Source organism: Pseudophryne corroboree, chromosome 1, assembly GCF_028390025.1.
Source record: "Pseudophryne corroboree isolate aPseCor3 chromosome 1, aPseCor3.hap2, whole genome shotgun sequence".
Classification (NCBI taxonomy): Eukaryota; Metazoa; Chordata; class Amphibia; order Anura; family Myobatrachidae; genus Pseudophryne; species Pseudophryne corroboree.
The window spans coordinates 431,852,705-431,877,262 of record NC_086444.1 but is presented as its reverse complement, the minus strand read 5'-3'; the positions used below and the strand labels follow the sequence as shown (position 1 = coordinate 431,877,262).

The 24,558-nt window shown below is 45.0% G+C and overlaps 1 protein-coding gene and 1 pseudogene across 3 annotated transcripts in view; both read left to right on the top strand.

Annotated features, from left to right (window-relative positions):
- Window positions 1–24,558, top strand: part of SLC12A6 (solute carrier family 12 member 6) — a 103,381-nt gene that overhangs the window by 76,948 nt on the left and 1,875 nt on the right. For 2 of the 3 annotated variants that reach the window (XM_063913468.1, XM_063913470.1), the window contains 7 exons: window positions 1,111–1,306; window positions 7,899–8,068; window positions 8,455–8,586; window positions 8,661–8,768; window positions 11,609–11,680; window positions 23,135–23,319; window positions 23,820–23,953. In XM_063913468.1, the coding sequence (XP_063769538.1) occupies window positions 1,111–1,306; window positions 7,899–8,068; window positions 8,455–8,586; window positions 8,661–8,768; window positions 11,609–11,680; window positions 23,135–23,319; window positions 23,820–23,953 (997 nt within the window). The remainder of the gene's footprint in view (window positions 1–1,110; window positions 1,307–7,898; window positions 8,069–8,454; window positions 8,587–8,660; window positions 8,769–11,608; window positions 11,681–23,134; window positions 23,320–23,819; window positions 23,954–24,558) is intronic. The other variant, XM_063913469.1, reaches the window with a different exon arrangement.
- Window positions 20,292–20,396, top strand: LOC134961898 (U5 spliceosomal RNA; annotated as a pseudogene).

Below are 24,558 nucleotides of genomic sequence, written 5' to 3'. Positions count from 1 at the left end.
GTGAAGTAATTTTTTCTCAAATTTCCCCTGAACCTCCCCCCTTGCAGTCTCAGTGCATGTCCTTGTGTCCTGTTGCACCTCTTCACTTGAAGAATGTTTCCTTCCTGGACTTTGTTAAAACCCTTGATATATTTGAAAGTTTCTATCATGTTCACCCTTTCTCTTTCTCTGCTCCAAACTATACATATTGGGATTTTGTAGTCTTTCTGGGTATGTTTTGTGATGTACGCCATGCACCATTTTAGTTGCCCTTCTTTGTACAGTCTCTAATGTATTAATATCCTCTTGAGGACATGGCCTCCAGAATTGAACACAGTATTCTAGATGAGGCCATACCAATGGCTATACAGTGGCATTATTACTTCTTTCTTTCTGCTGCCGATTCCTCTCCCTATGCAACCAAGCATCTGACTAGACATCCTCATTGCTTTGTTACATTGCTTACCCGCCTTTAGGTCACCTGAAATAGTGACTCCTAGATCCCTTTTCGTCCTCAGTAGTTTCCATGCGTCGTTACATCCGGCCCAAAGTTTTGATTTGTCAAGTAAAAAAAATCAGACCATTCTTTATGAACTACAGCTGGAATCCTACTAACAAAATATATCTCCTAAATTGCCTGATATCTATGTTCCAATTCCATGTTCTGCTTTCTATTGAAAATTTTAAGCTGCTCAATCCGTGAGCTCAAGGCACCTCAAAATACAGCCTTAAAAGTATCTCAGACAAGGGGCAAAGGAACCAATAGGATTAGTAGCAAAGAAACCCTCCCAAGCCACAAGGAGCTTGGACACTGTAGCCATCAGCATCAGCCAAAAGGGATTAAACCTCCGAAAGGAGGCTCCCGTTGGGAAATTTAAATTCAGAGCCAACAACAGAGAGAATAACCCGACACCCCCTGAGACAAATAGTCCACCATCCATTGAGCAAAGAAGTGGAAATATATACTATGTCAATGCTGGAGAAGGTACATTGATGCAGGTTGTGTGACATGCATCTAGAGCATCACCAACATGCATGTATTTTCTTTTAATCTAATAGATGTTGACCAGGAAGCTGGAGAACTCGTTGCATAGCTTGTTATAAGTAATGTATTCATATGTACTTCAACAGGCACTGAAACAGCTGATGGAGCAAGAACGAGTCAAAGGCTTCTGCCAGGTGGTGGTAGCACAGAAGAAAAGAGAGGGTCTGTCCCACCTTATCCAGTCTTGTGGTCTTGGAGGAATGCGACACAACACTGTCATCATGGGCTGGCCCAGTGGCTGGAGGCAAAGTGATGACTCTCGGGCTTGGAAAACTTTCATCAGTAAGAACTAAATGTACTTTTCTTTTTACAGCTGTATTTTTATTTCTCTAACGTCCTAGTGGATGCTGGGGACTCCGTCAGGACCATGGGGAATAGCGGCTCCGCAGGAGACAGGGCACAAAAGCAAGCTTTTAGGATCACATGGTGTGTACTGGCTCCTCCCCCTATGACCCTCCTCCAAGCCTCAGTTAGGTTTTTGTGCCCGTCCGAGAAGGGTGCAATCTAGGTGGCTCTCTTAAAGAGTTGCTTAGAAAAAGTTTTTAGGTTCTTTATTTTCAGTGAGTCCTGCTGGCAACAGGCTCACTGCATCGAGGGACTTAGGGGAGAGAATTTCAACTCACCTGCGTGCAGGATGGATTGGATTCTTAGGCTACTGGACACCATTAGCTTCAGAGGGAGTCGGAACACAGGTCTCGCCCTGGGGTTCGTCCCGGAGCCGCGCCGCCGACCCCCTTGCAGATGCTGAAGATTGAAGAGGTCCGGAACCAGGCGGCAGAAGACTTTTCAGTCTTCCTCAGGTAGCGCACAGCACTGCAGCTGTGCGCCATTGTCTGTCAGCACACTTCCCACAGCGATCACGGAGGGTGCAGGGCGCGGGGGGGGGGCGCCCTGGCAGCAATGTAGAATACCTGTATGGCGAAAAATACATCACATATAGCCCTTGAGGCTAAATGGATGTATTTAACCCCTGCCAGACTTCACAATCTCCGGAGAAGAAGCCCGCCGAAAAGGGGGCGGGGCCTATTCTCCTCAGCACACAGCTCCATTTTCCCTCACAGAAAGGCTGAGGGGAAGGCTCCCAGGCTCTCCCCTGCACTGCACTACAGAAACAGGGTTAAAACAGAGAGGGGGGGCACTGATTTGGCGATATACATATATATATTAAATGCTATATGGGAGGAACACTTTTATAAGGGTTGTCCCTGTATAATTATAGCATTTTGGTGTGTGCTGGCAAACTCTCCCTCTGTCTCCCCAAAGGGCTAGTGGGTCCTGTCCTCTATCAGAGCATTCCCTATGTGTGTGCTGTATGTCGGTACGTGTGTGTCGACATGTATGAGGAAAATGTTGGTGAGGAGGCGGAGCAAATTGCCTGTAATGGTGATGTCACTCTCTAGGGAGTCGACACCGGAATGGATGGCTTACTTATGGAATTACGTGGTAATGTCAACACGCTGCAAGTGGGTTGACGACATGAGACGGCCGGCGAACGAATTAGTACCGGTCCAGGCGTCTCAGACACCGTCAGGGGCTTGTAAAAACGCCCATTTACCTCAGTCGGTCGACATAGACCCAGACACGGACACTGATTTCAGTGTCGACGGTGAAGAAACAAACGTATTTTCCTTTAGGGCCACACGTTAAGGGCAATGAAGGAGGTGTTACATATTTCTGATACTCCAAGTACCACAAAGAAGGGTATTATGTGTGAGGTGAAAAAACTACCTGTAGTTTTTCCTGAATCAGATAAATTAAATGAAGTGTGTGATGATGCGTGGGTTTCCCCCGATAGAAAATTATTGGCGGTATACCCTTTCCCGCCAGAAGTTAAGGCGCATTGGGAAACATTCCTCAGGGTGGATAAGGCGCTCACATGCTTATCAGAAAAATATCCTAAAAAGTATACACACACATGCTGGTGTTATACTGTGACCAGCGATCGCCTCAGCCTGGATGTGCAGAGCTGAGGTGGCTTGGTCGGATTCCCTGACTAAAAATATTGATACCCTTGACAGGGACAGTATTTTATTGACTATAGAGCATTTAAAGGATGCATTTCTATATATACGAGATGCGCAGAGGGATATTTGCACTCTGGCATCAAGAGTAAATGCGATGTCCATATCTGCAAGAAGATGTTTATGGACACGACAGTGGTCAGGGGATGCAGATTCCAAACGGCACAAAGATGTATTGCCGTATAAAAGGGGAGGAGTTATTTGGGGTCGGTCCATGGGACCTGGTGGCCACGGCAACTGCTGGAAGATCCACCGTTTTTTACCCTAAGTCACATCTCTGCAGAAAAAGACACCGTCTTTTCAGCCTCAGTCTTTTCGTCCCTATAAGATATCTGCCCAGGGATAGAGGAAAGGGAAGAAGACTGCAGCAGGCAGCCCATTCCCAGTAACAGAAGCCCTCCACCGCTTCTACTAAGTTCTCAGCATGACGCTGGGACCGTACAGGACCCCTGGATCCTACAAGTAGTATCAAAGGGGCACAGATTGGAATGTCGAGGCGTTTCCCCCCTCGCAGGTTCCTGTAGTCTGCTGTACCAATGTCCCCCTCCGACAGGGAGGCAGTATTGAAAACAATTCACAAGCTGTATTCCCAGCAGGTGATAATAAAATTACCCCTCCTACAACAAGGAAAGGGGTATTGTTCCACACTATAGGGTGGTACTGAAGCCAGAAGGCTAGGTGAGACCGATTCTAAATCTGAAAAATTTGAACACTTACAAGGGTTCAAATCCAGATGGAGTCACTCAGAGCAGTGATAGCGAACTGGGAACAAGGGGACTATATGGTGTCCCGGGACATCAGGGATGCTTACCTCCATGTCCCAAAATTTGCTTTTCTCACCAAGGGTACCTCAGGTTCGTGGTACAGAACTGTCACTATCAGTTTCAGACGATGCCGTTGGAGTGTCCAAGGCACCCCGGGTCTTTACCAAGGTAATGACCGAAATGAGGATTCGTCTTCAAAGAAAATGGACGACCTCCTGATAAGAACAAGGTCCAGAGAACAGTTGGAGGTCGGAGTAGCACTATCTCAAGTAGTTCTACGACAGCACGGGTGGATTCTAAATATTCCAAAACCGCAGTTGTTCCGACGACACGTCTGCTGGTCCTAGGGATGATTCTGGACACAGTCCAGGAAAAGGGTGTTTCTCCCAGAGGAGAAAGCCAGGGAGTTATCCGAGCTAATCGGGATCCTCCTAAAACCAGGAAAAGTGTCAGTGCATCATTGCACAAGAGTCCTGGTAAAAAATGGTGGCTTATTACGAAGCGCTTCCATTCGGCAGATTTCACGCAAGAACTCTTCAGTGGGATCTGCTGGACAAATGGTCCGGATCGCATCTTCAGATGCATCAGCGGATAACCCTATATCCAAGGACAAGGGTGTCTCTCCTGTGGTGATTACAGAGTGCTCATCTTCTAGAGGGCCGCAGATTCGGCATTCAGGATTGGATGCTGGTATCCACGGAGGCCAGCCTGAGAGGCTGGGGAGCAGTCACACAGGGAAAAAATTTCCAGGGAGTGTGATCAAGTCTGGAGAATTCTCTCCACATAAATATACTGGAGCTAAGAGCAAATTTGTAATGCTATAAGCTTAGCAAGGCCTCTGCTTCAAGGTCAGCCGGTATTGATCCAGTGGGATAACATCACGGCAGTCGCCCACGTAAACAGATAGGGCGGCACAAGAAGCAGGAGGGCAGTGGTCAAAACTGCAAGGATTTTTCGCTAGACGGAAAATCATGTGATAGCACTGTCAGCAGTGTTCATTCCGGGAGTGGACGACTGGGAAGCAGACTTCCTCAGCAGGCACGACCTCCACCCGGGAGAGTGGGAACTTCATCGGGAAGTTTTCCGCATGATTGTGAACCGTTGGGAAAGACCAAAGGTGGAAATGATGGCGTCCCGCCCGAACAAAAAACGGGACAGGTATTGCGCCAGGTCACGAGACCTTCAGGCGATAGCTGTGGACGTCCTGGTAACACCGTGGGTGTAACAGTCGGTGTATGTGTTCCCTCTTCTGCTTCTCATAACCAAGGTATTGAGAATTATAAGACGTAGAGGAGTAAGAACTATACTCGTGGCTCCGGATTGGCCAAGAGGGACTTGGTACCCGGAACTTCAAGAGATGCTCACAGAGGACTAATGGCCTCGGGAGCTAAGATGGGATTTGCTTTCAGCAAGAACCATGTCTGTTCCAAGAGGAACCGTGGCATCTGCCTCTAAGAAAGGACCTGCTCCAGCAGGGACCTTGTCTGTTCCAAGACTTACCGCGACTGCGTTTGACGGCATGGCGGTTGAACGCCGGATCCTAAGGGAAAAGGCATTCCGGAAGAGGTCATACCTACCCTGGTCAAAGCCAGGAAGGAGGTGACCGCACAACGTTATCACCACATGTGGTGAAAATATGTTGCGTGGGTGAGGCCAGGAAGGCCCCACGAAAAAATTTCAACTAGGTCGATTTCTGCACTTCCTGAAAACAGGAGTGTCTATGAGCCTCAAATTGGGGTCCATTAAGGTTCAAGTTTCGGCCCTGTAGATTTACTTCCAGAAAAAATTGGCTTCAATTCCTGAAGTCCAGACGTTTGTCGAGGGAGTATTGCATATACAGCCCCTTGTGTGCCTCCAGTGGCACCGTGGGATCTCAACGTAGTGTTGGGATTCCTCAAATCATATTGGTTTGAACCGATCAAATCTGTGGATTTGAAATATCTCACATGGAAAGGGACCATGTTGTGGCCCTGGCCTCGGCCAGGCGATTGTCAGAATTGGGGGCTTTGTCTTAAAAAAAGCTCATATTTGTTTTTCCATTCGGACAGGGCAGAACTGCGGACTCGTCCCCAGTTTCTTCCTAAGGTGGTGTCAGCGTTTCGCCTGAAACAACATATTGTGGTGCCTGCGGCTACTAGGGACTTGGAGGACTCCAAGTTGCTAGACGTTGTCGGGGCCCTAAAATATATATATATATATATATATATATATATATATATATATTTCCAGGACGGCTGGAGTCAGAAAGTCTGACTTGCTGTTTATATTGTATGCACCCCAAAAGATGGGTGCTCCTGCTTCTAAGCAGACTATTGCTCGTTGGATTTGTAGTACAATTCAGCTTGCACAGTCTGTGGCAGGCCTGCCACAGCCAAAATCTGTCAATGCCCATTCCACAAGGAAGGTGGGCTCATCTTGGGCGGATGCCCGAGGGGGTCTCGGCTTTAAAATTTTGCCGAGCAGCTACGTGGTCAGGGGGGAACACGTTTGTAAAATTCTACAAATTTGATACCCTGGCTGAGGAGGACCTGGAGTTCTCTCATTCGGTGCTGCAGAGTCACCCGCACTCTCCCGCCCGTTTGGGAGCTTTGGTATAATCCCCATGGTCCTGACGGAGTCCCCAGCATCCACTAGGACGTTAGAGAAAATAAGATTTTACTTACCGATAAATCTATTTCTCGTAGTCCGTAGTGGATGCTGGGCGCCCATCCCAAGTGCGGATTGTCTGCATTACTTGTACATAGTTATTGTTACAAAAATCGGGTTATTATTGTTGTGAGCCATCTTTTTTAGAGGCTACTTCATTGTTATCATACTGTTAACTGGGTTCAGATCACAAGTTGTACGGTGTGATTGGTGTGGCTGGTTTGGGTCTTACCCGGGATTCAAGATCCTTCCTTATTGTGTACGCTCGTCCGGGCACAGTACCTAACTGAGGCTTGGAGGAGGGTCATAGGGGGAGGAGCCAGTACACACCATGTGATCCTAAAAGCTTGCTTTTGTGCCCTGTCTCCTGCGGAGCCGCTATTCCCCATGGTCCTGACGGAGTCCCCAGCATCCACTACGGACTACGAGAAATAGATTTATCGGTAAGTAAAATCTTATTTTTTTTAATACAATATATTACCCAGTATTTATGAAGAGGCAGTATTAACACAGCCCTATACTATAACTGAAATATTAACAGACATCTTAAATAAAGTTTCAAAAGTATTTTTAATTATATATTTAAATGTTTTATTTAGAATAAACCTACTCCCCCTCCCCCCCCTTCCTATTCCCTGTGTCCATAGGCCCCCATTATAAAATTACTTCCCACCCCCCATCAAAAATAGCCCCCCCAGTGGAAAACAATCCACAGCATTACCAAGCCCCTCCTCTACTGGTAATAGAGCAGTGACCTAGCAACCACCCTCACCCCGTATCAATGGGCCACCACTGATTAGTGCCTCCCCATGTGTCACTATACATGTCATGTATTATTTTGAATATATCCACCCCTCACCCTAGTCCAAACAACCTTTTTTGTTGGCCAGCAACCCACCACCCTACCCACCCTCAACACCAGTATATGACACCCGATACTCCCACTCCCCCCCCCCCCCCAACAAGCCCCGCCTCCTAACCTTATTGTGGAGCTTGGGGCATGGGGGGACTGATCATCAATCCCCCCTGCTGCAGCTGATCTCTGCATGCATAGATGTGCTGGGGAAGGGAACTATGTTCCTCTCCCAGCTTGTTTAGTTCTGGCACATGCACCCCAGAATGCGGCTCACAAAGCATTCTGGGGCGAGTTTTCAGGAGTGATGTCAGCGGTCCGAGACTGCCGCATCACTTCCACTCCAAGAGGCCGCTGCAGAAGGAGGAAGTCCGTTCTGCACTAATTACAGAAGGGGAAGTAGCCGGGATTGCCGGAAATATATGTCATACAACCTGGCTAGGTAACGTACTCCTGGCTGCGGTCGCATCACATACTTTAGACTTTAGTACCAGGCAAGTGGTTAAGTAATTTGTTGTGCCCTGAAACACACTTTGTAACATTACATGTGGCACAAAGTCCCACTTGTAACCTTCAGCTTTCATTTCCAGCCACTGTTCGTATTACCACCGCTGCTCGCCAGGCACTACTTGTGGCTAAGAACATATCCTTATTCCCTGGATCTCGGGAGACTCTAGCAGAGGGTAACATAGATGTGTGGTGGGTTGTGCATGATGGAGGTATGCTGATGCTGCTGCCCTTCCTCCTCAAACAGCACAAGGTGAGAAAGAGGTTGTGTTATTCTCAGTTCCCTCTTCTTCCTACTGATCCTATCACATTCATGTGCCTACTGCCCATCACTTGTTGCATTCCATGTTTTCATATGGTCTCTTACATTATACAATTGTATATCAACCAGTTCAGTCTTGTTTATTACTTCTAGTAATAAATAATATGGCAAATATGGCAAACAGAATCATCACTTACACTCCCTCAGTCTAGTATGTTCTGTGTACGTAATAAATATGCTCCTATTCATTGTATCACATGAATTGATAATGGAATGTATAGCTATTCTCACACTTGAGAGGATCATCATGTACTAACGAGTTCTAGTCTCGTGCTATTGCTTCCCTTGTGTGTACTCCTGTGGCATTACCTGTCTAGGTGTGGCGGAAATGCAAGATGCGTATCTTCACAGTGGCCCAGATGGAAGATAATAGCATTCAGATGAAGAAAGATTTAGCCACCTTCCTCTATCACCTACGTATTCAGGCTGATGTGGAGGTAGTGGAGATGGTGAGTATGAAGAAATGAATGGTAATTAAGAGATCACCGTTCTCTGATCTGATGTGATCCTTTGTCTTGTGCAGCATGACAGTGACATTTCTGCCTATACATACGAACGGACGCTTATGATGGAGCAAAGATCACAGATGCTAAGGCAAATGCGCCTCTCAAAAACAGACAGAGAAAGAGAGGTGAGACTGATTTCAATATATGCCTGTCTGCAGTTACTGTTGGTTTCCTAACTAGCATAGCATAATGTGCTTCAAAAAATAGGATGATATCCACAAGGTTACATTAGTCGCATGATTCAATAGCCAACTCTCGGACCTGTTGACGTCAAATGAGGATGAAATGTACAGTTACTGTAGTATAGCCTAACGTTTTTTCATTTATTTTTTTATTATTATTCAATCTGTTTTTGTTCATCATATGAAATAAAATTACATATACAGGGTAAACAGTGTACATTTGACACAAAAATGTCATTTAAAAAAATTAAAATGCGATTTTTGTACTTTCATCAAATCATCTTCTGAGTCCTTTGGGGGCCACCGAATACACTGGGTATATAGTGTAGCGGCAGGTGCTTAAGCACTTTTTAATTTTATCAGCAAAAGCTCAAACTCCGCCTCATCTATACCCCACATCATCTGCTTAGGACATAAGTATTTTACTAAGAAAGCCCCAAACATAGAACCAAGAGTACAGATCAAGAGGAGAAGAGAACTGCAAGGGTTCTTTAGCACCATTTGAGGAGATAAATTAACAGGACATAACTACAGACTAATACAGACAGATACATAATTGTGAGTAGTTAGCATAATGATGAAGAGAAGACAGAGGGAAAAGGAACCTGCTCATACGAGCTTACAATTTATGAGCGATATGTATGGATACAAAAGGAGCAGAGTGAAGGGGTGGTAAAATAGTTTGAAGGGCTTGAATGCTGGCTGAAAGTCTAATGTAGTGAGGGAGGGCATTTCAGAGGTTAGGAACAGCCCAAGACAAATCCTGAGAATGGGAAGTTGTGATCAGGGAGGAGGTGCAGCACCAATCTTTAGCAGAGCGAAGAGGGTGGATGCAAGTGTGTGTGTGCGTGTGTGTGTGTGTGTGTAAATTAGGCTGGATATGTAGGGAGGAGCAGTTGGTTGAAAGCTCTGTAGATGAGAGAGGGGAGTGTGAATTTAATTCTGAGTGGTACATGGAGGCAGTGGTGTGACTGGCAGATGGGGCAGCAGAGTAAGGGTGTGTACACACGGTGAGATCCTTGCTGTGCCCGATTTTCACTTGCGATTTCCCTTGAACTCCCCGGAGCCCAGATAGCACAGATTTTGACTAACTTTTCTTGAGATATGGACTATGTGTGCTTACGATTTTGGCTTATGTGAGATTTTGGCTTATGTGAGATGTCACTGACATGTGAGATGAACTAGATAGTACACCGATCTAGCAAGGATTGATTTGCTGCACAGTCTATCTCTTTTTCTTGCGATGCCGACCTGGCAGGACCGCGCATCGGGATCAAATCGGGATCGCAAGGTGACTTTCACCTTGTGATCTGCACTAACTTTTCTTGCAATTTTGACTATATAGTCAAAATCGAAAGAAAATATCTCACCATATGTACACACCTTTATAGAGCGACAAGAGAGGAATACAAGGTGCGCAGCAAAATAAGGCTACACTGGAGAGGGGCGAGGGAGGAGTTAGTAAGGTCAGATAGGAGCTGATTAGGAGTAATCAAGATATTAAATTATGAGGGCACGAATTAGAGTTTTAGCAGCTTCCAGAGTGAGGAAGGTGATTCTGGAAATATTGTGAAGGATAGAAATGGCAGGATTGTGAAAGGGATTGACTGTGTGTGAAGGAAATTGCAGATTCAAGGGTAACACCTAGATCAGAGATTCTGAAACGCGGTCCTCAAGGCACCTCAACGGTCCAGGTTTTAGGTATATCCATGGCTCAGCACAAATGGTTAAATCTAGTTGACTGAGGTGCTAATTAAGTCATCTGTGGCCAAGCATGGATAAACCTAAAACCTAAACCGTTGGAGTGCCTTGAGGACCGTGTTTGAGAACCTCTGACCTAGATAATGGACTTGGGGAACGAAGGAGAATGAGACTTTGTCAACCAAGAGGGACAGAGTGGTGAGTAGTGGGGCCTTGGCTGAGGAAAATAGGAGTTCAGTTTTTGAAATTTTGAGTTCACGATATATTTTGCCATCAGAGTTGAAATTGCTGACACACATGCGGTGACACGGTATAGAACAGAGGTAGAGAAGTCCACGGAAGAGAGGAAAATTTGCGTATCGTCTGCACTGAGACAATACCAAAGTTCAAAGGAACTGATAAGCTTGCCCAACTAGAACGTGTAGAGGTAAAGAAGGGGCCTAGGTCAAAACCTCGGGGTAGACCAACAGGAAGGGGAAGTGGTGGTTCTAGTAGTTATGGAGAAGGAGCAGTTAGATAAGTAAGAGGAGAACCAGGAGAGAGAGAGCTGAGTCACAAAGCCCAATAGAATGGAGAGTTTGGTGGGGAAGAGCTGATCAATGATGTCAGTTGCTGCTGTAAGTTTAAAGAGTTTTAGAATAAAGAAGTAGCCTTTGGATTTGGTGGCCATTCTGGTGAACATAGATCCATAAATCTCTAACAGCTTCCAGCGAGTTAAGAGAGCCCTCATGGTTCTCAGAACAGCTCTGTTTTTATAGAATATGAGCAAAGTAGACTTACAAGACAGTGGGTCTAATTATGACATGGTAGTAAAGCATAAAAGAGCAAGTAATGGTAAAACCATGCTGCACTGCATGTGGGGCAGATTTAAAATGTGCAGAGATTTAGATTTGAAAGAGGAATGTCCAAATTCAAATCTAAACCGCAAAAATAAAGCTGTCCAGTATTTGTGGGCTGCATGCAAAAACAGACAGTATTTATCCTGTATGCAAACAAAATATATATATTTTCATCCCTTGCAGTGCTATGTGGTTTCTCCAGGTATACAGTTACTTGCTGTTTTTTCTTTACTCCCATCTCAGAATCAGGCCCAGAGGCTCCAGTTCAGAAACTCTCCTAGCTATGGAAATAGCCCAAGACAGGCAGTCTCCCAGGTAAGGAACTTAAGCTGCAATGGAGGTCTACATGTCATGAAAAAGAGACAGTATTTTCTAAAAGAAAACTGAGAAGGCTGAGACTTAAAACATTATAGAGCAGTTAAATCCTGTTCCAGACCTTCCTGCACAAACCATAGAAACTGGTTCAAGCAAAAAGAATAGGTAGGAATGCCCTTAGCTTCTCAGACGATGTAGATCGTCCAAGCACTGGGGTAGTTCTTAGCCGAAACAGACTTCTGAGCCTTGAGCATGGTCTGAAAAACATTGACATAAAAACTTTTATCTCTAAGGATCATAGCTTCAGTAGCCATGTTGGTAAAGCTGGCAGAGGGTAAGCTCTGGTGAAGGATAGATCCCCGACTTAACAGATTTGGTCTTTGTGGTAGATGCCATGCTGAGAATGTCTGTGTACAGTACCATGTCCTTCTTGGACAGTCTAATGCTATCAAAATCACATGAATCCTTTTACATTTTTTAACACCCATGTAAGCATAGCTACCAGAGAAAACTGGTATGGCCTGTGGGTACTTTGGGGGTTATTCAGTACAAACTGCAGCTTCTGCCAAAAAGCAGAATCTGCAATCCGTTCTTTCGCATGCTGGGGATGCCCATCGCAGGGCAAGGCCGCCTAGCATGCAGAATGGCCTGCCCAGTGGCTGTGACTGCAATTTAATTGCAGTTGCAGCAACTGTGGATGACTCCCTGCAGCTGCAACTAGGCTGCGTGTGCAGGAGGTCCGCCTAAATTTTTTAGATCGGAGTGGCTGTATTTGACGTCATGCAGCCGTCCCGAAAATGCCGCAGACCTGACCCCGTTTTCTCCGCGATGCTCCGTTGCTGCCCATCCGTCATTCTCACCCACTGCAACCCGAATGCATTTGGTGGCTGCGCATGCTTAGGACGGTACCTGCGCATGTGCACTGCCGCCGCCGGGGTTATTGCAGTGATGCGACTTGAATTAACCCCCTTAGTCCTTAAGCAGAAATCTTAACATCTGGTTGTCCACACATGTACACAGTCTGCTGGAACACTTCTAAATGAGAGGACCACGTTTCTCAAGTTTCTTCCCATCGGATGTTAACCCATGGTGGCTGGTACCTTCTGCTCCACCCAGCGCATTATTATGCTAGTCTGTTTTATGACTAGGGTACTCTTATGCTAGGTGCACACCATACAATCATTGTACCAATTTCACAATAATCGGGCATTAGCCTGATTTCTCATAGTGTGTACAAGATCATTGCGGTGTTTCGCTGATAAATTGGGAAAATCTTGCCCACAAACACGGCCTATTATCAGCTCAATCGGTCAGAAGTGACAATCTCGGCCAGAATCTTCCCATATCCTGCATTGTTCCATGACTAAGTCATCCTCATAGCTTAGTGTGTATCTCAGATATTGAAGCCTTCAATTTGGCGAACAATTGCCCCAATTGTCGGGACAACCAAAAGTTTTAGTGTCCCCTTGGTGATTTATGTAAGCCACGGCATTGTCTGACTGACTCTTAATGACTCCTGTCTCCAAGTAACTGTCTACTAACTAGAGCATTAAAAACTGCAGACTTTTTAGAAAGAACAAAAACTTTGTAACTGGGACTGAAGAACGACTTCCTCCTAGTCTCCAGTACTTGCATTCTGTTGTTATTATGAACCAGTTACAGATGGACAATGTTGATCTCATCTTCAGATTGTCGCCTCTCAGCCACCAGCATGCTGATAGATGCTCTGAAGAGCTGGAGACAGGTTAACAAAGTGGCTTGCCAAGTGCAGGCAAGACTTCTTTAATTTAAAAATTAGCTTGATATGGAACACCCTCAAAATATATATGTTCAATTTAAACTTCCTCAAAGATGGACACCATTTTTACCAGGACCCTCATTCACAGGTGAACTGACACAAGTCCTGGTAGCAAGAGGACAGTGTCTTCTGGTAAGAACACCCGCTGCCGACTTGTGTCATACTAGCAAGGTGTCAGGTTGGAATTCTTGAAATTGAGATTCCAGCTGTGATGTGGGAGAATGAGCCTACAGCAATATGAGGAAGTTTTACTTCATCAGCAAATCATCTATGCAAGGACAGTCATCACTGCCATAATCTTGGTGAGCACCCTTGATATGTATGTGACCAGGCCCAAAACTGAAAGTGGCAAAATAGAAAGGCACTGGGGTCCCTCCCAGAACGGAACAAACAAGTATGCGTCTTTGCAGCTCATGATCACCATCCTGTTCCATGTTGTTCGCGATTGACATCACAAACTCCATCTTGAACGTATTAACTCTCAACTGGGCATTTAGTGATTACAGGTTAAGATAATTTTAGAGCGGAACCAAGTTTCTGAAGTTGGCCTTTGCGCTTTTTCCCGGGACTTAAATAACTATTCCTGTTGAAAAATAAGGTTCTTATTGACTTTCTTAGGACAGGAAGACCATTGGTGAAAAGCACCTTCAGGAGATCCATTATGTATCCCTGACTTATGATGCCTCTGACTCGGACATCTTTGTTGAAATTGAATCACTGGTCCATAAAAAGAATTAGATGGGATATCACAACAGTAGTTCTCTGGATGGCAGTCTACTCATAATACGTACTGCTTGACTGCCGAAGTCTGCTTACCTCACTGTAGCCCTGCACAAGTAGCTAAGGACTCTGAGGGCCTCATTCAGACCTGGTCGCAAGCAGGCTATTTTTTGCATTGCTGCGACCAGGTAATTGCCACCTACAGGGGAAGGGGTTAAGAGCTTTGCAAGGGTGCGATGGGCTATGCAGTGAGCTGCACAAACAAAAGCCCAGGACTTACTCAGATGCTGCGACGATTCGGGCCGGCTGTGACGTCAGGAACCCTCCTCCGGAACGGCTGGGCACGCCTGCGTTTCTCCGGACACTCACAGAAAACGGTGAGTTTCCGCCCTGGAATGCCTTCTGCCTGTCAATCTTCTTGCGATCGCTTTCTTCGTTAGCTTCGTTGTTGCCCGACTACCCCCGTCGCCGGCTAATGACGCACATGCGCAGTACAGACCCGATCGCACGGTTGCAAAAAAATGCAGCGTGCGATCGGGTCTGAATGACCCCCTGAAGGTCTGACTTCTTGCCTCCCTATGGAGACAAAAATAGCTAAACCTTGTATGCTGTAGCCTCAGAACTTTTTTTTTTTTTTTTTATAGTCCGTTTCGGATGAAACTGGACCAACCAACCAGAGTATAGGAGGGACTCGAGCCCTCCTGGATGCTGCATCTATCTCACAAAGTTACCCCAAGATATCAAAGGCCTCATGAGTATTCTTCAGCAGTATTAGCAAATCTTATTTTCAGTTATTTGATTCCAAACCCCCCACCAATTGTTCTCCTTTGCCTTATTGACCCAAGCCAATCAAGGTCTAAGGGTGACTCCTTCTGTGGTGTAAATGGTTTTAAAGGTGGTTTCAATATTGATATCTGCCTATTATGTAAGGAAGCCCTGTTTGGGATGTTTATCGCATTCAGGGAACTGAAATATGTGGTAAACTTAAGATCTGCAATCAGGCTTAGGCCACACTTCGTTAAGCAGTTACTCCAGCTGAGCAGGAGCTGCATGTCCATTTCTTCTTCCTCTTAAACAGAAAAGTGTCCCTAGTGACTTCCCTGCAGATGAGAGGGTGAATGTGGAAGAGCTGCTTGTTGTTCCCAAAATGGCTCCAACTTGTGTTGTGGTTGTCTTACCTAATTTGGAAGCCACCTCAGTTAAATAAAATGCTTGCCGCGCTACTAGATCAATCATTTTTAAGGTTTAGATGTCCCCCAGCATGATAATGTGAGTCCATTCGTTGGATGGTGACTTCTAGGGATCTCTAAAAGGTACAGTTTTGGCCAGGGTAGGGAGACAGGCATAACTTATCAATAATAGCTCCTTTTAAGTCAAATCTGCTATACAAATGAATAATAGATATGAATAACAATCGCTTATAAATATGGGGTAGTTACATGTGTGGTCTCTTTACCCACTAAATAAACTGCATGGTGGTGTAGGTAAAACTTTAATTTTGATTGTATTTATTTTCCCTATCTATGAATTCTTATTTAAATGAAGGTAGGCACTTTCAGTTAAAAGCGTTGTATTATCGTTAGTTGAAACAACTCACAAATAGCAAATTTGTGAAGGGTACAATATAAAATTAGATGCTGAATGGATTCCTTTTGTACTTTCTGCTGTCATTGCAAAGTTCAAGGCAACCAATTTGGAACACTGTTTTGTTATCTTACAGGTCAATAAGTGACCACTTTTTCTTTTAAGTTCGCTATCTAGTTGTGGGGAAATCCACCACTGGAATTGTAATTGCAGCAAATAGATTATTTGTGAACAAAGCTAATTTGTGGTCTCTCACTCTTTACATATATCCCTGACAATAGTTCCGTTAGACATACAAAAAAATCCAATGATTCTGATTCTTGCTGAGGGACTTCTATATAGTGACACAGTCCTTTGCAGATCATAAGGATTATCGCGCATGAAACCTTTTCATTTTCCAAGTAATCTGTAGTGCACAAAAGCAAGCATTTTCTTTTAGCCTAAAGGGCAAATTTAACATGTGCTGTCATTTTTCAAACACATGACAGTTAGGACTTGATTGGTTGGGCATCAATCTGCCTCTTAAGGCCCGTACACACTGGTCGATATATCGGCTGTTCTCTTGAATGGCCGATATATCGCGGGTCCGTCGGCCAGTGTGTACGGCCGATACATCTGTGAACTCCGTCGTTCACAGACGTATCGTGTCGGCCGCGCAGCACAGCTGACAGCCAATATATCTACCAATATATTGGCGCGTCGCTGTGTGTGTATGGGGCGGTCCCGCCCGTACACATGCTGCGGCGGCCGGCGGTGATTGACAGCTGAACTGGGCGGGCGTGTGTACACGCCTACCCAGTTCATGACGTCAGTCCCCGACGGATCGGGCAGTGTGTATGCACAGCACACTGCCCGATCCGTCCATAGATATTTCTTTATCATCCACTAGGGGTCACTGGAGTACTCTTGGGATATGGACGGGCGTAGCCGAACAAAGGCACTGAATATTCAAATTTAGGACTCTCCCCCCCTCCATATCCCCAAGTACCTCAGTGTACTTTGCCAGTGTTTTTTCGGTGCTCACAGCATGATCATCGGCTTGTGGCAATGGCCACTTTTCAGAAGATTTTTATTTTTATTTTTAATTTTTACACTTCCCGTCCCAGTTTCTGGAAAAACTTGGGTCCGGGATGGTGCCGCTGCAAGGCAGCGTATGGCGTGTCGGTCCTCACAAAGAGCACCCTCACAGCCACAGGCGCTATAAGGCAGCGCATGGCGTGTCGGTCCTCACAAAGAGCACCCTCACAGCCACAGGCAGCTGGTTACTGCAAGCTGCACGGAAAACAACTGGACGGAGCTTACAGAAAGAAGCTCCGTCACAGCCAAGATGACTGACAAACTGGACAGAGCTTACATACAGAAGCCCCGTCACAGCCAGCATGAGAAGTCGTCACAAGCTGGACGGAGCTTGCAGCACAAGGTATGGTGGGTCAGGGCGGTCAGCTCACGCTGCCGCCCTGCAGTGTGGGGAAAGTGTTTATTTTATGTTGGCCACAGCGATTACAGCCGCCGCTCATACCGCTGAATATCTCCCTGCACCCGCTCCAGCCGCCGCACTACCTAGCAGCAGAGCGGCCGCACGTCAATCACAGACGCCGGCCGCTCTCCCAGCACTAATACAGCTCAGAGCGGCCGCACGTCAATCAGACGCCGGCCGCTCTCCCAACCCGGCCACCGCTGTACACAGCGCCGCCCGAGCCAGCTACTCGGCAGAACTCCGGAGCACTGCTCAGAGCGGCCGCACGTCAATCACAGACGGCGGCCGCTCTCCCATCGCTAAGACCGGAAGCACAGCTCAGAGCGGCCGCACGTCAATCACAGACGCCGGCCGCTCTCCTGTACACAGCGCCGGCCGAGCCAGCTACTCCGGAGCACAGCTCAGAGCGGCCGCACGTCAATCACAGACGCCGGCCGCTCTCCTGTACACAGCGCCGGCCGAGCCAGCTACTCCGGAGCACAGCTCAGAGCGGCCGCACGTCAATCAGACGCCGGCCGCTCTACCAACGCTGGTACCCGGCCACCGCTGTACACAGCGCCGCCCGAGCCAGCTACTCGGCAGACAGCCAGCGACGCCGTATCATATCCGGTCACTGAGGTCTGAAGTCGCCGCAGCTATACTCTGCGCTCTCCTGCTCTCCCGGCACCGCTGCAGGTAACATGGGGTGGAAGTTACCTTACAAGCAGCGCAGCTGCAAGGGGGGGTGAGGGGGGAGTATATGGCCATAGCAGCAGATATGACAGGCTGCAAGGAGTTAACAAAAGTGTTAAGCAGTTAATAGCCTATCATAACCTAAGGGTTTCTGTTAAGACTGCAATATAATACATTCACTGCAGGCTGGATTTATAGTAACTGGAGGTTAACTAAGTGTATGGTTAACTAAGTGTATGTGTTTACTGTATAATAGATCTGTAATAACATATACGCTATATATATTAACTGTATAAAAGGCTATTAAGGCTATAAATTGCCTGTACTGTGAATTTCAGGGAAAGCAAAACGGCCATTTTAATTATTGCTGTTTTTCCAGCTTATAATTCCTGAACATTCCGGCCATACACCTTTACTCCACAAGGAGGCGCAGGGGTGTTGGTGGGAATTTTTAGTTCAAGATAATTCTAGAACATTCCTGCCCTACATCTCTAAGCCACCAGAAGGCGCAGGGGTGTTAGTAGGAATTTGCTTTGGGTTTCATATGCCAATATGAACTGTTTTTCACATAAAGAATACTTTAGGTTCCTAAGGATTTCCGTACAGAGAAATAACCATGAGTTTCATATAAATATGCAGTTCAGCAATAACATATATATATATATATATATATATATATATATATATATATATATATATATGCCATATAATAATTTCATTAAGTCGTGCAAGTGTCTGTCTGTTGCCTATTATGGTGTGTCTGTCTACATAGCAAGGAAGGCTCTAGTGCAGACTAAAAATACTTTTATAAAATTGGCAATTCAAATTAAAAGAGCAGTAATCGAAGTCGGAATTACTCCGCCAGCTCTAACAAAAGACAGTCTTTCCAAAGGGCTAATTTTCCTTTGGCTACCAGAGTGTTTATTTCACTGGTCTTATAATTTAATGCACGATTCTATGTCAATCTCACACCGATAAATACGAGTGAGAACGGTACAGTAGTCCAGCACTCAGATAGTGCGGGGTTTTGGATAACTATACATATTCGTTGCCAAAAGGACGCGATCCGTCATGGGTTGATGAGTTTCTGTCAAACATTATAAAAACCCAGGATACATTTGGGTCACTAGAATCTATGTATGAAACCATGCCGATCACTGTTAAAAGAAGCGGCAGAGTATAGCTGAAAAGCTTCTGCTAACGCCGGTTATTTTCATTGTCGCTAGTTAAGCGCGACAAGGCCAGAGCTTGGTTGCTCCTAAATTTGATATACTTGTAACGGCATTTTTATTCCTTTATATTCAGCCATTACCGCATACAGTATACTTGTTACGGCGTTTTATCCCTTTATACAAAAACAGTCACGCCTTGTAACGACAGGACGTTACAGTCAGCAAGCCAGTGGTTTGATGACCTCTTTTACAATTGTGGAAGCGCGTCTTTACATGTTACATTTGCGAGGTTTCATGACTTCAACTTATATATGTCAGCTGTTTACAGCTTAAAGACAAAATTGCCTCTGTTGAACGGTTTGGCAGGTTGTCATTTAGTCTTTGCTGGTTTATAAACCAGGCAATAGTACGCCAACAGAGTCACAGTTACTTATTCCCCTCTGTTTGAGCAAAATCAAACAGCTCCGTTGCAATATCAATCAGCAAGTCATTTACTACAGTTAGAAAATGGATTTTCTGCAGTTAGTTTTTGCTTATTGAAGCCACAAAATTGTATAATTGCTTTTGATCTTCACAATGCGTATTTACCCAGTCCGGTTTTTTCATCACAGGTTCTAGCGTTTGCAAATCGCCACAACCATTAACATTTCATTTCTACCGTTGCTTACCGCTTCCGGTATTTGCTACAGTGATGTTGGAATGATAGCTCATCTCACATAAGAACTATGTATTAACAAAGTTCCTCTAACGTGCGCTACTAAGGTATACTACAGTAGCAGATTAAGTTTGAAAACAATCACATCTAAGTCTGTCTAAACGATGTCAATTCCTAGGTAAGATTATAAATACGGTAAATCAACGACTTTTACCTACTACACCAGCAAGAACGAAAGTACACGCACACTAGCGGTACATTGGTGTATTTACTTATTAAGAATAAGATGTGTTTTCAATTTAGTTCGCCACCCTTCACTCGCTTGTCCCACAGAGGGACAAGGGTGCGTATACTCTAGACGACAGTCACAGAGAGTCAGGATTTGTAGTTAAAATCAACGCAAAGGTTCTAAAACACGACAGATTGCTGTCGATAAATGTACTAGAACTCTGTGCATTTTACAATGCAAGAGATAAATGTCCTAGAACATTTTACAATGCAATAAATAATTCGCTTTCAGTCTGACCAAGGATAGACTCTGGTTTTCTCTTCAGAACGAATAAATCTTTCACTTTTTACTAAAGATTTCCGTGGAGAGGAACAACCGTGAGTTTCATGTAATTTAATTTTTTTTTTTTTTTTTTTTTTTTTTTCATGCCTGGCTCACGCTGCCCTTAAGCAGTCAAACAAAGCAACGGCAGTTGCATACTCAACAGTGAGAACCAATAAGCCGCATGGCAAGGCGGTAGGTAACTCAAATCTTCAATGGCTCAGAACGCTATTATGTGAAAATGTCAAAAGATCAATCCGTGAGTGGACATCTGTTAGACAGACGATCTCACCCGTCAGGGTTTGGATCTTAAAAACTGGACATTAAATCCACAGGTGTTTCAGATGTAAGTCCACAGAAGGGGGTTACCCTCAAGTATACATGAGGGCATCTCGCCACAATTACAAAAGCTCAGTATGTGTACATCACATTCATGGGGTTATTCAGCATCGTGTATTTGGCTCCACCATTTTCCGCTTCTTTCTTCGTTGCCAAAACGGATCAGAAGACAGTTCGTCACAGTCATACTGGTGGTATCTCATGGGTTTCAGAGAAGTTTGCTTCTCGAATTTTCAAGGTATACTTGCACACGATCTTGGCCCGCTCATAATACGTCCAACCTGTTACATCAGGGAACGTTCTTTTACCCATAGTTACCTAGGTACCTATTATCTATGTACCGCAGCTGCGGTTGACGGGGTGAGGGTTCAGACCGCCCTCTTAAAAAAATAGAGCATTACAGTATCGGTTATACCAACCATGTTACGAAATAGTAAGCCGCTTAAGGCAGCTCATTATTAAAAATTTTAAAAATTTTCATGTGCTTACATAAGTTGTAAACTTCGGAAGTTTCCAACATCATCCTTCAAGTTACCCGTATTCTGTTAAACGGGATGGGATGGAAAACTGCGTTCATCTGCACTAAGAGTGCAGGTATCTGTGTGGTAAACTTATTTTCAAAGCGTTTGCCTCTAGTTGCGTCTGTAAACATCTTTCTACAAGGTGTCACCAAAGTTCAGACTCTAGTTATCCCACCTACAGCGCCAGGCGATTTCAGGTTGGGTTCAGATTTTCTTACAGTTTCATATTTTGGAACCCTTTCAACAAATGGGGATTAAGTTCTCACTTTGGAAAACATTTTTCTTCTAGCCTTGGTTTCGGCAAGGGTGCTTCGGCAAGGATTTTGTTTTCATATTTGGGTGCCTTGTATTCCAAGCCACCGTATTTGCGTTTCTCATGACAAAGCAGATCTTCGGACGAAAACCGCTTTCGTATTCTTCACATCAATATACCAATAGTGGTTCCTGTGGGGACAGCACATTCTAAAATTCTGAATGTGGTACAAGCGTTACGCGTTTATATATGTACCAAACGACTACAGTACGTGATATGAATACGTTGTTTGTTCTATATGATATTGCAAACTGGGGTTAGCCAGTTTCTCAGCAGACATTATCCAGTTGGATAATAATAATGACTACAAGTCAGGCTTACGTTACGGCTAAGTTACAATCGCCTACGTCAGTGATAGTTCATCCCACAGGTTCTGTGGGAATGTCAGACCCAGCGGGTCGTGGAGCGTCTACGACGCGGCTACATAGCCTTCAGTGCACCACGTTTGTGCACTTTTACATATGAATGGTGAAGCCATCAGCATCTAGCTTTGGCTGCCTACTGTTACAAGTATCAAACAGCTCTCCCGCCCACGAGGGAAGCTTTGGTACGTCCCAAGAGTACTCCAGTGACCCCTAGTGGATGATAAAGAAAATAGGATTTTGGTACTTACCAGGTAAATCCTTTTCTTTGAATCCATAGGGGGCACTGGACGCCCACCCAGAGCAGTTTTACCTGGGTTGTTTTAAGCTCAAGGGAGCTTAGGGTAACAAATTTTACTTAATTGATATTAAGCTCAGAGGAGCTTATGGTAACACATTTTCACCGATGGGTTCAAATTATAAAGGGCTATCGGTTATGGTGTCAACTGTTTAGTTGACAATATGGTTATGGGTCAACATTGTTGTTGTCCGTTATGTTATAGGGATTCTCCATTGTCAACCTCTTTATATCCTGTTCGCTCAGTAAAAAACACTGGCAAAGTACACTGAGGTACTTGGGGATATGGAGGGGGGGAGAGTCCTAAATTTGAATATTCAGTGCCTTTGTTCGGCTACGCCCGTCCATATCCCAAGAGTACTCCAGTGCCCCCTATGGATTCAAAGAAAAGGATTTACCTGGTAAGTACCAAAATCCTATTATCTGCAGATCAATTTATTTGCAGATATATCTATTAGTGTGTACCCACCTTAAGGGGCCAATTTAATTTGTGCGCTCCCTTTCCCCCCTGCTGGGTGTTTATACTAATGGGCATCTAGCTGAGCTATTCAGTTGTTGCTCCGATCAGACACCCATTAACATTTTGCGCAACAGATAGCTCCGCGACTAAACCTGTCTATTTGGGCGTCCACACTAACATTTTTCTCACACTTCCGGAGGCTGTGAGAAAACATGTGTGCGCCACGGGTAATGGGCATCTGATTGGAGCTACTACTGAATAGCTGATAGACGCCCATTACTATAAACGGCTAGCAGGGGCTGAACGCAATAATTAAATTGGTCCCTTAATGGCTTAAATAAAATCTGAAGATAAAGCAGTGTTATTTTTAAGCATCTCTACAGAGACAACCTGACAACCAAGTCCTTAGAGGAGTGCTCTTAGTGCCAACCATGGTGAAGTAAGCTGAGGTGATGGAGTCTTGTAGTAAAAGAATGATATACAGTTAGACTGTATACATAAGAGATACTGAGCTTGCACTCTTCTCCACTTAGGCCCAGCTAGTGAAGGACAGAAACTCCATTCTCCGTCTAACAAGTGTGGGCTCAGATGACGATGATGACACAGATGCTGCACCAGAAAGAGTACACATGACATGGACCAAAGATAAACACCACGCTGTGCGTTTGGCCCAGAACAACCCGATGCCCAGCTTCCAGGACTTGCTCAGCATGCGGCCGTGAGACTCAAAATGTGTTATGTGGGGGGAATTCAGCATGGATCGCTATTGAGACTAAAGTGATTGTCTCAAAACTGCTACTGATAAAAATCGCATGTGAAGATCCGCCCTGAATTGGTAAAAGACGCCCACCGCTGCAATCCCAACTTTTCGTATGCATTTGACGATTGCGATCCATACGCAGGAACAGAGTACCATCGACAGTTGACAGATCCAAGCATACGCATTAATGCGGATACAGTCATACCGCCACCATGTTTTTAATTGCAAACAATCGCAGCTGATGTCAGATCCATGCCATGACATGCCTGCATTTTCCCCACAAATGCTATGTTACCTATGTGCAATGCATTTTCAGTGCATGCGCAGTCTGCTGCTAATCTGCCGATTTGCGTTTTTGCAATTCAGCGATCCATGCTGAATGAGGGCCTGTGTGTGCACGGATTCTTTTTCAGTATCATTTGCTGTTTTTCATTGATAACGTTTATATTTCTCTTCAGGGATCAGTCAAACGTGCGGCGCATGCATACAGCTGTGAAACTGAATGAGGTCATCGTCAATAAATCTCATGATGCTAAACTGGTTCTGTTAAATATGCCAGGACCCCCCCGGAACACACAGGGTGATGAAAACTGTATCCTTCTATAAAGAAGAGTTAATGAATATACAGCACCAAAATGTATAAATAATTCTTTTACAAAAGTATTTATAATGATATGGGTAATATGTGCCAAATTACAAAATATATTCTATGAAAATTGGAATTAATTGTATTACATAACTGGTATATTTAGACAGTGTTGAAGCGTAGCTGCCACATTCAAATAAAATCTTATTTCTAAGTTGTTGGGCATTAAAATGTATACCAGCCACAAAATTGCCTCAAACTGCCACTCAAGCCATAAAAAACAAAACTAAAGAGTCTATTTACTAAGCCTTGGATGTAGATAAAGTCGCTGGAGATAAAGTACCAGCCAATCGACTCCTAAAGGCCCATACACACTGGCTGATATATCGGCCGTTCTCTTGAACGGCCGAAATATCGCGGGTCCGTCCGCCAGTATGTACGGCCGATACGTCTGTGAACTCCGTCGTTCACAGACGTATCGCATCGACCCCGCAGCACAGCCGACGGCCAATATATCTACCGATATATTGGCATGTCGCTGTGAGCCCGTACACATGCTGCAGCAGCCGGCGGTGATTGACAGATGAACTGCCCGCCCAGTTCATGACGTC